Consider the following 13,675-nt stretch of genomic DNA (forward strand, 5'->3'; position numbering starts at 1 on the left):
ATGATGATGCTAGTAACTATCATGCCAGAATTTATCATGGATGTGAAGTTAGGTGTAATTCTAACACTAGCCCCCGGTTTCACAGACAAGGCTAAAGCTAGTCCTAGACTAAAATGCATGTTTGAGCTGTTTTAATTGAAAGTAACTTGCACTGACATATCTTAAAATATGCCAGAGCCATTGTTTTGTCTCAAGATGCACACCAGTAATGTGTATTTCTAGGGTATGTTTATAAAAGCAACTTAAATGCTCTAATTGAACTAAGGCCTAATCCTGGCTGTGAAACCGGACCTAGTTATCATATCAAAGATTAAATCTGTAAAATAGATTTACAAGCTGATCAGTAATTTTTTTCAAAAGGTTTTAACCCATATCACATAATTATATGTAAGTAGGTACCAATCAGGATTCTTTTGCTTCAGGCACATTATTCCTGACAGCTAAAAGAAGTACCATATAAAGGTGAAAACCCGATTCCTTAATATTATAAGAATTAAAACAATATATTTCCTGAGATGTGTGCTTTTCTTTTACATACAGTTGGATTAGTGTTTTACCTTAAGTGTATCAGGATGATTTTAACATTATCTTAGACTAAATAGAATATTATGATCTATTAAGTCTTTATCATTGTATATACTTTAATGGTACTATTACTGTTGACATGTTCCTCAGGTTATGAATTGAGAATGAAAAAAAAATAAAGTTTTCCCTGGTTTCCCTTTTTGGTCAGTTCCTAATTTATTAGGGTTTTTATGACAGCTTTTTCTGTTTTATTAGGAAAATCAGGTCAAGATGTAGAATCCCCGGCTCACAGAAGGCTCATGGGTATGAACTCAAAGTACAATTGCAGTAGTTGCTCATTCTTTCTATCACACACAAAAACTTCTGAAAAGTAAGTTGAATCTTTTTTTGTTTCTATCAGAATGTGAATTTGTGAAAAAACACAGAGGTGAACTCATTCAGAGAGTTTCATCAGTGATGGCGATTGCTGACGGTCTGAGGACCGAAGACATGATTCCAGATGAAATGTACAGTAAAGTTCGTGCTGCAGAACCACGACAGGAGAAAACAAGACTCTTGTTTGATGTTCTTGACTCTGGAGGAGCTTCTGTAAAAGCAGAATTCTGCTGAAGAAGAAGGAACCTCATCTAGTAGATGAACTGGAGCCTGGACCCAGTGGACAGCAGTAATGCAGAGAGAACATCAGAGATTTTTGCATTTTTGCATTCCACTGTGCTGCTTTTCCATTATTTTCTATGTAAACATGCACTAGACGGATATTGCTTTTTTCCCCATTCGGGGCCATACACACAGTCTTTGCATCTAAAAACGCGGGCAGTCAAAAACTCAAGGTGTCGAGACGAGTTTTTAAAAGTTAAACATTCTTTGACCTTGAGCACTGTATTTTTAGAATGCCGTTTCCTATGCGAGACGCTGTAAAGATGCGAGCACAATGGTCAAACACGTCCGTCTAGCACATTTACATAGAAAAGCAGTGGAAAAGTAGATCAGTGGAATGGAAAAACGCATTCTGTGATCATTGATACAGCCAGCAGAAGAACATTTAGATTGTTTATCACGTAGCTGAGTCATTCATGTGTTTCCACTAGCTGAACATGGCAGACTGTGTACAGCTCAGTCAGGGGAGGAGCTAACAGTGCAGATTCCATCACCAGTCATGGATGGGGCCTGTTACAGTGCGATGTCACAAACGACTCATTTTGTGACACTGTTTATGATTTATGTGAAATATAAAAAGGAATGGGTGGATTTTTACCATTATAGGGTGGTTGTGTACACACACTGCCAACACACATCCCTATAACCTTTTTATTGTTGTTTTAGTCTGAATCTGAATTTGTGAAAAAAACAGATGAACTCATTCAGAGTGTTTCATCAGTGATGGTGTTTGCTGACTCTTATTGGATGTTCTTGACTCTAATGGATTTTTTATAAAAGCGGAATTCTACAGACAGACTGCTGAAGGAAAAGAAACATTAGCAGACGAACTGGAGTCTGGACACAATAATTCTGAGAGAACATCAGAGAGGAACGGCAGCTACAACTTCGTGTATATAGAGAGAAATCCAGATGCTTCTATTTTCCTCATCCCAACTGTACTGTATGTATATGTGTGTTGATTGTCACTGTAATATGCTTATGTTTAACTCATTATGACAATGAATTACTATGAAAGATGTTTTTATTTGATAATATAATAACCACATACAATTTTAAAAAAAACGTGTACAAATTGCTGGGAAAAAGCACACGGGTCATATTTTTTCTTTTGTATTTTACATTTTTAAAATTAATAATACAACAAATAATTTAAAAAAAAGTTAATCATAAATGCAATATAAAGTACAGTTCTTTTTTTAAACAGGAGCATGAGGAAATGAATTTCAAGAGTCACACTGAAACGCTCTCGCATTTTGTTTGAATTAGAATCCAAATTTGTAAACAGTTTGTTTCATAATGGAGGTTGCTGACTGTTTGAAGACCAAAGACATGATAACAGATGAAATGTACAGTAAAGTTCATGCTGCAGAACAACAACATAAGGAAAATGAGAATCTTGTTGGATGTTCTTGTATGGTGTAACATATTACATGCTCCATTGAGATTGTGTACTGTAAAGTTTGAAGGTTTTCTATGCAATAGGTTATATTTAATTTATCAATAAAGATATTTTTTTTCTTTTTTAGTCAAAGTTTTGGACTTTTTTGTATATAAGTGTTGAATAATGGAATAAGATTAACAAACAGATTGTTTCACAATATCACTTCTCTGTGAAATCTCTTATTAGGTATAATAGACCGAGCAGTTGTAACACTGAATATTCCTCTTCTAATGCAGGTTTGAACTGTCATCATCTGTGTGCACATTCACATTAGTCAAGTCAAGGCATATCACCTTTATTTACATATATAGCAAGATTTATACAAGATTGTTTCAAAGCAGCTTTACAGTGATAACAGGAAAATGATTCAAATTTTGGCTGTACAGCAGCTCTAAGAGAAAAGTGTCAATGTTCAGCTGAATTAGCATCCTCTCATCTGTGTGGTAAAGTTAAAGCACACAGTCCACATTCCAGCAAAAATATTTTTAAAATGTATTTTCAGGTACATTTTTTCATTTTATTTTTAACATTGTTATCATGGTCATGAAACAAACTTTGCCTGTTGCAATTATTGATGTGTCTTCTTTGAATTAAACTAAAAAAAAATCAGGCAAAAATATATGGTGGTAACTAAGTGGGGCACAGATGTAACACTGTGTTATGGTCCCATGTTGACTGCACTGACGATTGGACAATGAATATCTTTTTAAGTGTTACTGGCATGGGGACAGGACAGATACAGTCATTCCTTGTCTTCAACCATTAATTGTGGGAAATAGGAATTATTTATAGGTTTTTGACATCAAGGTATCATAGAAAACAAATACCATGTGTATTCTGGTCAGTATGTGTAGGCTTACAGCAAAAAGTGTAAAACTAGTCTGGCCTAGCCTACTTTATTTCATAATTAAATAGGCTACTGAATGTTTGTAATAGTTACAAAAAAGAAAAGAAAAATATTAAGATGTTATGTTAGAGCATTTTACTGGGCTGGCAGTGAGGGTAGCTATACTTTAGGTTTCGTTTTCTGATAGTAGCTTAGTCCATGTGTTAGGCTACTTCCTGTTTCTGGAGTCAGGAAGCTTTTTTTTTTTTTTTTTTTGCGTTTTAGATGATGACAGAACAAACGGTGTTTCTTTGAATTCTCACTGTATGAACGTAGGAACACTATTCAAATAATACTTTTACTGTAGGCTATTTTAAAACGCAGGATAAATTGGATACCTTCACGATGGCGGATCCTCATAGTGAGTGAATTATTTATGTTATTAAATAGCGGAATACAGTGACAATAGGCCCCATTTCACTTTTACTGAACCTATAAGACCTATAATGAAATTAGGGATGTTTTTGTTGTTTTTAAAGTTAAAGTTTTAAAGTTGATGTTTTAATTAATTTATTTGGCTCCTTACAAAAGTGATCTTTCCTTATGTAGAGGGAATTACATTTTTTTCTTGTGGTCGACTAAATATGTTGAGGGAACATAGCCTACGTTTTTCTACTTTTTTTACTTTTATTTTAAGGGAAACTGCTTCTTTTCATTTTGTATGTTTGTTTGTTTTTTAACTCTAATGAATAACGAATAAGTGATGTGAAGTGAAGGATGATGAACGATGTTTATGAGCGAGTGATTCATTCATCGTTTAAATGAATGAATCGTTCTCGTGTTAATTAATTAATTGGATCAACAACTCAATGCAGGCCATCAAGAGAGCGGCTGTAGCATCGATATCGATAGTGGTCGAACAATAATTTAAAACCAGACATGTTTAGACCTTACAAACCTTACTATTTCAACATGTTGGACAGCTGCTGTGTGCCAGGATGCCAGAACAGGCTGGGGAAAGCGAAGGAGAAATCATTTGATCATATTCCTAAGGATCCCGATCGACGACTAAAATAGTTCACTGCAATAAAACGTGCTAACCAACATAACAAAACAAAACAACAGATGGTTGTATTTGTATTTTTTTTTTGTCTTTTATCTCAGTATTCCTATAAGTGTTGTATAAGGGTTTTTATATTTAGTAACCCTAAAATTATATGAAATAGTTTAAAATGTGTTAAATCACTGGGCCGATATAGGCTATAAGAATTTTCAGTAGGCTATAACGTAACGTTACACATTATTCCACCGGTCACAATTATGGCCAAACAAAAACGCAATTTTTCAACACATTTCCATAAAAATTTCAACAAATAATTATTGATTATTTCAAGGGGAAGCTAATGACACCTCATTTGGAAATTTTCATGTCTGGGAAAAATTTGGGATTAAACGGGTTAAGATGTCATGACATTTATGATGTCTACTGTACTCACGGTGATATAGCTATGCTGACTTTTGGCACTCTAGCAGTTAATAAACAAAACGTCTCGGTTATGTATGTAACCCTCGTTCCCTGAAGGAGGGAACGGAGACGTACGTCAGTAGTGACCGACGAATTGGGATATCGCTAGAGAGCCCTATCAGCTTCGAGTGAACCACAACAACGAAATGGAGTTGGCGTGCGATATTTGCATAATGCGTACCACCCCCGCCAGGTGGTATAAATAGGGGAGCAGATGCCATCGCACTCTGTTTTTCGCTGAGGAGACAATCTAGATGGGAGACGCGGCTCACCGCGCCAGCCAGAGGCCGTTGGACACAATTGCATCACAACAGACCTCTCAACTGGGGGAATCCGCGTATATCCCCTAGCCTCCCCGCCATCCAGGTTGGTGAAGGCGGACTAGGGACCAGGTCTCGCACGAACGCTATAGGGCGTCCGCCAGGAGCTGGTCACCTCATCATGCACCTCTGGGAAGAATGGCATCGGGGCGGGGCACTGGGGACCAGCGCGGGTACCAATCATCAAGCCGAGAAGGCTCGGGACACGGTGGAGGATTCCAGACGAGCCCGGTCAACTCGGGATCGGGCTCGGACACACTACGGTCCCGGAGAGAGGTATTGCCGGTGCGCCGAAGGAAACGGCTGGTCGCTCCGTAGAGGGACCAGCACGCTCGATCGGCAACACCACCGGTTGCAGTGAGGTGGAGGGGACGGGCCCGCGGAGCAGCACTCGGCGGGGAAGCCCTGACCGTGATCCTCAGATCACCCTGCCTACATGCCAACGCACCGTCACCCCGGCCGAAGCCAGAGAAAACGGCAGAACGGGGCATAGGGGAAGGGACCCCCACTCCCTGAGAACCAAGGAATGAGAGTCTCGATCTCAGCACTGCAATAGTCATGTTCCCACAGTGAGAACATAAACTATCCACAAAAGCTTCTTCAGCGTGCTGAACGCCCAGGCACGTGATGCAGCGATTGTGGCCGTCAGCGTGGACCAATGAACGACCACATCCAGTAACGCACAGACGAAATGACATCTTGAAAAAGACGCAGGGTTCGTCTGTGAAGCTCTTTTAGGAGGGGAAAGTTCAGCTCTCTTGTGCTGAAGCACACAGGGAGTGTCACGATGTGTTCGGGGAGTGGTGTAACGGAGGAACCGGCCCAAATCGCAACAGACAACAAGCTGGGTTTGGAAATTTATGCTGTCACAACAGCAGTTAAGAGCTTTAAGCTCAGGCTCCTCAGGAAGCTCGCGACCTCGCTGAAGTGCTGTCACACCAACACAAGATGCAATCTTCCTTCTCAAGGCTTGAAGAATTCACTCTGAAGTCTGAAAGCTGGAACACAACTAGATGGCTCCGAAGTGAAAGACAGAGTGCGATGGCATCTGCTCCCCTATATATACCACCTGGCGGGGGCGGTGCGCATTATGCTAATATCGCACGCCAACTCCATTGGCCTGTTGTAGTTCACTCGAAGCTGATAGGGCTCTCTAGCGATATCCCAATTCGTCGGTCACTACTGATGTACGTCGAACGTGACCGACTGAAAGGGAACCGTATGTATCTTGTATCTATCTATGTAGCCTATCTGTGGTAGGCCTACTCCGCATCAGTTGGCGTCCCATTCCTCTAAAATAGTCTGAATATAAACACTTATTATAGGCGTACAGTAGTGATTCAGAATAAGAAATATACACGGTTTTGAAGATGAATTCATGAAAAAAGTAAAAAAGTTAGTGTTAAAAGTTAGTGTTAATTTTACATGGTTAAATGACAGTGATAATTCAAATAATAATTAATGTGTTTGTCAAGTGCATAAAACGTAGGCTATAGGGTGTGAATCAATGAATTATGAATAATTTACTGCCATAGAGAATAACGTGGGCTAACCATAAATAAAAAAACTGTAATCTGATTACAAGTATTTTAAAATGTAATATAGGCTAATGTAATTACAAGTAGCCTACTTAATTTTTGGAATCTGAATAGCTTACGTAATTTACATTTATAGGCCTAATTAGTTAGGCTACTACCCTTCACTGTAAATTATTCAATCTCAATTTGAGTTCTGTCATCGGTAAAGTCCACAAATGTCCACAATATTTCTAATTCAATGTAAATTGCAGTTCCCAAGAGTTAATATATTGCGGCTACACAAATCCATTCCTTCCCATTCAAGAACAGTAATTGGTGGGTCAGAGAGGCATCCTAAAAGCTGTATTGTTAGTCCTAGACTAAAATGCATGTTTGAGCTGTTTTAACTGAAAGCAACTTGCACTGACAAATCTTAAAATATGTCAGTGCCATTGTTTTGTCTCAAGATGCACATCAGTAATGTTAGTGACTCTTTCCCCTTGACAGAATTTTCCAGCAATCTATTATACAGAAAGGGGCGCTATTACACGTCTTCTGAAAGAGTACACAGGTGAAGAAGAAAAAACAAGCGGTAGACGCATTGCTTGCATGTGTAAGATAACGTGATCATCAAATATTAAACAACATGTAAAACAAAACTGCCTAACGTTACTGAATTAAATGTCATCCCAGGAAGTATTATAGGACTGTGCAAGCTTTGGGGGTGTTGATGAAAGCGATCTACTCCATCTATGTTTTGAACATCGTTCTGAATCCGATCCGGATGAACCCAGGCAACATCATTATGTCACATAGAGGCTGAGAAACTTTAAAATCAAATGCATTTAAGGTGTTATTTTTACATCGAAAAATGACACTTGTCTTTGAAAAAAACGTGATTTTCTTACCTTTTTGTTCAAAATGTTGCTTTTTTTGAGGCTACCCACATTTAAGTGTTGATAAAAAAATGTTCTCTTTTGCATTTTAAGATATTCATACAACAAAATATTCTGAGAGTGAGTGGAACTTCCCGTCTGGTGAACAGAAGTCATTGTCTGCCCATTATAATGAACCAGTGATCGTTGAGAAAAATGAAAACGGCAGTTTTGCTGGTTATCTTTAACCTCTTAGCGAGTGTACTTTAAAAAATTTAAAATTTTGTGGATTTAAAATCTCTTTCCGGCTAAACAAACCCAGGCAAAATCATTATGTCACATAGAGGCTGAGAAACTTTAAAATCAAATGCATTTAAGGTGTTATTTTTACATAGAAAAATGACACCACCAGTTTGCAGGGTGGATAAGTTAAATGTGTAACTTCCTGTTAAATAAATTTATAGGCCTCACATTCTCACTTGATATCCTACTCAACTTGATTGAACTCAAATATCGTCACCGTTAAGCTGGTTATGTAGATTTTACATTTTTCACTGTTGTTTTCAGCTGACCTGTTTTTTTTGTTTTTTGTTTTTTGTTTGTTTTTTTTTTTTTGTTTTTTTTGTTCAGAGGAAACCAAACCGACATCAGGCACAGGTGTTAAGCCCAATGACCCTTCAAAACCTGAATGGATGAAAATGACAATGAGAATCCCTAAGACACTAGACTTATATGGTCTCTTTTTCTGTGCCTTCTCCATTACTTTTTCTACCCTCTTTCTGCCTTTCAGCTCATCAAAACAGAGAAATTCCATTTATGTTAATCAATTAAAAAATGTCAAAAGCCAAATGTCAGCAGTCAAAAAATCAGGACAAACCCAAAACCAGTCTGCATTGTAATTTCCTATTTTTTGGTCAAAATAACATTTTCATGGTTCACTGTCATAATCATTATATTGAAACTACTTTACGGTTATTTATCATTTTAGTTACACATTTGATTGGAAGCTAATGTTAAATTCTGGCTTCTGTTTGTACTACTGTTAATTTTGTTAACGAAATCCATGACGAGAAATGTTCATCAACAAAGCTTTTTTCCCCTAAGGCGAGATGATGACAAGACGATAAGGCCATTAAACGATAACTGACTATATCAACATGCAATATTGTTGACAAAAAAGACCAGACTAAAATGTTATTAGAAGATCGAAAACTTTACCAAAAACTTTTAATTAAAAAAGAGAGCCAATACTTAAAAAAAGTTATTATACTTATTACTTTTACTTATTTAAAAAAGAGGAGCCAATACATTTCAGACTTCTGTACAAGACAATACGGCATGCATGCGCTAAATATCTCTGAAGTAAACTAACCCTGGAACAGAACCTGCTCCGGAAGTTGCTATGGCTAAAGTTACCTCCATTTTTGGAAACCAAAGTTGAGGTTATCTGCTTACTCTTACCCTTAAACATACCCAGGTATGTAACATAACCTGCTTTCTGGAATACCCCCCTGGATGTAGTCTTTGACAAAAACACGATTTTCTCAGCTTTTTGTTCAAAATGTTGATATATTGCATGTTCAGATATTCTTACAACAAAATATTCTGGGTGCCATAAAAGTTTTGTGAAAATTATCAAAAATTCTGCCAGATGCTGGCAACTTAAAAACAACAACAACAAACATTGGTAAAGGTTTTTAATAGAGAGCTCCATGAACTCAACTGAGTGTGTGAGATAATAAAAAAAAAAAAAAAATGTGCAGTTCTGTGGATCCGAAGGACCAGGATTAAGAACAACCGTTTTAGACTAAAAACTTTTAATTCATTTATAGGCCCCACAATGACAGCCCCCATAGCCCTCTTAAATGTCCTCATCAAGCTTGTTATGCTGTAACTTGATACTTTTCACTGCTGTTCTCAGTCCAGCTGAACTGTGTGTGTCTTAAATTCTTTTTCTCAGAAAATATCATGCTGTCATCAGATACAGACGATGAGCCCACTGGCCCTTCAGGACTTGTGTGGAAGCCAAAAGTAAAAGACTATATGAGCTCAAAGTTAGAGGGTAAGTTTAAGAGGGTATGGACTATTTACCTTACACAACTGTAAGACAATACATTTAAATTTATGTAATTTATTAAAAACGTAAATATGATAATATTCCATAGAAGAAAGCTTGTACTTCTGTTTCACAAAGCTGACTGACCATATATACATATGAGGCTATATCATAACAGTATAGACATATCATATCATAATAGAGTAAATTATGGCAGAATTTTCATTTTTGGGTGAACTGTCCCTTTAAGCTCATGTCAAACTTTCTACAAAAATCCATATGAAATTGTCTTCATACTGCTTTATAATTCATCTTCAGTCCATCTGACATGATCTCTAATTCTTTTCAAGGATCGCTAGCCAGAATTACGTCATCTGTGGACCCCTTGTATGTAAGTAAAAAGGGATTTTCTATCATGTGTTTGGTGTAATCACACTATAATGCAATGAGGTCATGAGGTGTCTTCATTTTTGACCTGTGTTTTGTGTGTATCTGTGTCTTTTGAAACAACAAATGTCACAAATGTGGGCATATCAATACTGGAAATTTATTTGGACAGTACTGATGGGAAAAAGTGGTATAATTTAACGAATAACTATAAAAATCTGAATTTTTTTAATCAACACAAATTCCTTTGTCTTCTGTGGAAAAAGTATACTCCTACTTGTATTTCTCCCTTTGACATTTCATAAAGTTGTCTGACAGTCTCTTAAATCTGATTGGAGGCATTTTTTTTTTGCCCATTCTTTCATACAGAATATTTTTAACAGTGTGATATTGGAGAGTTTCTTACATACACTACATTCCTGTATATGACACTCCAAGTCCTCCCACTGCAGTTGGATTGAGATCTGGACTTTGACTTGGCAATTCCGAAAACCCCTTTTTTTCATTGGAGCCATTCCTTGCATTTTTTTTTTTTTTTGAATGCATGCATACACACATTTTTTTCAAGCATCTCATTTAGACCAATTGCATGATTTTGTTAACTGGTGCTCCCAAATCTAGTTTTAGTCACTTCAGTTATTAAATTATTAAATTATAATGCATTCTATCTGTTAAAAATGTCAATGTATAATCTATAAATGGAAATATAACTTAATATTAATATTTAATGTATTTACAATATTTTTGCAAGAAGTATAATGCAATATTTTGTTATTTTCTGTCAATTCAGTGTGATAAGCTTTTATATTTTCCCATTTAATCAAATGGTTTTCCTGTAGAATCCCCTGAAATTGGTTGACATAACTGAACCAACATTTACATTGACTCCACCCAGCCCTTCTGAGACAGGTATGCCCATATGTCAATTAAAAAATTAGAACTCTGCTTTGTTTGCCAAAAATAGTAAAACAAAAATAGTATTAGTGGATCACCAGTTGAAGAACACTGAACACCCAAAGGCTTTGTTCACATTAGTGACTGTTGTGTATTGGGAGAGATTATGCTCCATTATGTTTTCAGGTAGTGGTATAATTTGGATCATGAGTTGTCAATTTATACAGTGACACCGAGCATAGAGCTTGTTGATCTACGTTATTGATCGTATTCTTTAGAGTTTACAGAATTATATAGTTTATAGTTTTTTTGTTTATTTTTAATAATGATATTTTAATAATTTTACAATATTTTTGAAAAACAGTAGGTATAATGCAATAGTAAGTTGTTTTGTTACTGTATATGCTCTTACATTTTACATGTTAGTTAATCAAAAGGTTTTCCTTTAGAATTTCAAGACATGATACATCAATATAAGCTGTCAATCATACAGAAGTATGAGAGTGAGTGGAACGTCCTGTCTGGTGAAAAAGAGTCATTGTCTGCCCTCTATACTGAACCAGTGATCATTCAGAAAAATGAAAATGGCAGATTCAAAAACATCCGTGTAGATGGGCTCTTTCAGTCACATGGTTCAATGACTGTTATTCTCCAAGGCGACTCTGGCAGTGGCAAATCCTTCATAGCACACAAGATCATGTTGGACTGGGCATCTGATCGTGTTTTCTGGCCATCTGAACGGTTTCCTTCTGGACATTTTTTTGTAGTTTTCTATCTGAGGTGTGAAGAGCTGATGTGTATTTCTGAGGAGATGAACTTAACTGAGCTCTTGAGTTACAGTTACAGTTTAACATCAGATCAGATCTCACGGATGTTACTGCAGTTACCAGAGGATGTGCTTTTCATCATTGATGGATTTGATGAGCTGAAACTCACACAGGACATTTATGAAATGTCAGCACACACTCATCCACTTCAAAAAGCCCCACCTGAAGTCATTCTTTGTGGCCTAATTAGGGGATACCTCATCCCTAAATCAAAACTTCTGGTCACCACCAGAACTAAGAACACTGTGAACAAGCTGCTGAAAGGTCAACAGAGATTCACTGAGATCATGTTCACTGAGATCATGGGCTTTTCTGCGAGTCAGGTGGAGGGGTATTTCCAGAACTTCTTCAGGAAAGATTATGACTGCGTGAAAGCAAATGAAACCCTCTTCACTGCCTGTTCCATTCCTGTTATCTGCTTGATCATCAGTGAGATGTTCAGAGTTGGTGCAAATGTAACAAGTGGACTGGAAACCACCACCTCCATCTATGTTGATTTTGTGTCCACTCTACTGGAGCATCACTGCCAGGGTTTGAGTCAGTCTGTCCTGACCCTGCTGAGGAGTCTGGGTCAGCTGGCAGAGAGAGCGATGCTGGAACAGCAAGTCTTGTTTGATAAGAAAAGTGTGAATGAAACAGTTTCAGACCCTGCTGGCTGTCAATTCCTGTGCAACTTCCTCTCTATAAGAAGAATTGACCAGGAGACAATGTTCCGTTTCATGCATTTCAGTTTTCAGGAGTTCTTTACCGCTCTGTACTATGTCCTTCTGGATGAAGAAGAGTCCCAGAGGAAAGTGAGAGAGCTGCTTCACACTGTAGAGAGAGGATGGGCTTTGTCCTGTTGGTCTGATAGAGACTTTTCAATGGCAGATGTAGAAATAAGACATTCAAAGCTTCTGCAGCCTGTGATTCTGTTCCTCTGTGGTCTCTGTAAGAAAGAATGGATCCCCTCATTCTTCAAAAAGCACAACATGGCCGTCTCTAGCAACACAGAATCCCAGATTAAGGAATGGCTCAATCAGTGCTCACCAAGATATCAAAATGAACACATGCTGTTCATTCTCCATTGTCTCTATGAGCTCCATGACAAGAGCTTTGTTGGGAAAGTCTTGGAAGGTTTGATTTTGATAGATTTGTCTAATATTCCACTGAAAATGACAGACTGTTGGGTGTTGAAGTACTGTTTACAGTGCTGTGAACACATCAGAAACCTGAAACTCCATGTAACATCTGAAAATCTGGAGATGCTTCAACCTGAACTGTACCGCTGTAAAGAGCTGTGGTGAGTGAAATTAAGACTTTGTATCTTTTCTGACACATCAACACATGACATACATTATTACACTTGGCAACTGCAAGTTTTGCTTACACTTTATTTTAAGGTGATGTAGTTACTTTATTCTTACTCAAATAAGTACTGAGTAATATTAATTAACTACATGTAGCCTACTTACTATAGAGTTACGTTAGGGTTTGGTTTAGGGTTAATTACTTGTAATTATGCATAATTTACTGATACTACTATAGTAAGTACATGTAGTAACATATAAGGGGCCGTTCACATAGAATGAGTTTTTCCATTCCAATGCGCTACTTTTCCATTCTTTTTCTATGTAAACACGTGCTAGATGGACGTGGAAAACCGTTACACTCGCGCCTTGCGTCTTTTGCAGCGTCTCGTGCATGACATGGCGTTCTAAAAACACAGCGCTCAAGTTAAAATCAGTTCAACTTTTAAAAAACGCGTATCAAGACCTTGTGTTTTTTTCCCCATTCCACTGCCGTTCTAGCGTTTTTCAAAGCAAAAATGCGTTCTGTGTGA

General features: G+C 37.4%; 1 protein-coding gene across 20 annotated transcripts in view; it reads left to right on the forward strand.

Moving 5' to 3' along the window:
* Positions 1–3,598: 3,598 nt before the first annotated feature.
* The window catches only part of LOC127495712 (NACHT, LRR and PYD domains-containing protein 1 homolog), a 158,867-nt gene continuing 148,790 nt past the window's right edge, over positions 3,599–13,675 (forward strand). For 13 of the 20 annotated variants that reach the window (XM_051862909.1, XM_051862936.1, XM_051862966.1 and 10 more), the window contains exons 1-5: positions 3,662–3,873; positions 9,650–9,751; positions 10,096–10,136; positions 10,972–11,041; positions 11,476–13,135. In XM_051862909.1, coding sequence (XP_051718869.1) covers positions 3,858–3,873; positions 9,650–9,751; positions 10,096–10,136; positions 10,972–11,041; positions 11,476–13,135 — 1,889 coding nt within the window. In that variant the 5' untranslated portion in view covers positions 3,662–3,857. Of the gene's footprint in view, positions 3,874–9,649; positions 9,752–10,095; positions 10,137–10,971; positions 11,042–11,475; positions 13,136–13,675 lie in introns of all 20 variants that reach the window. The other 7 variants (XM_051863098.1, XM_051863088.1, XM_051863142.1 and 4 more) reach the window with 6 other exon arrangements.

The sequence above is a fragment of the Ctenopharyngodon idella genome, chromosome 2 (assembly GCF_019924925.1).
Source record: "Ctenopharyngodon idella isolate HZGC_01 chromosome 2, HZGC01, whole genome shotgun sequence".
Lineage (NCBI taxonomy): Eukaryota > Metazoa > Chordata > Actinopteri > Cypriniformes > Xenocyprididae > Ctenopharyngodon > Ctenopharyngodon idella.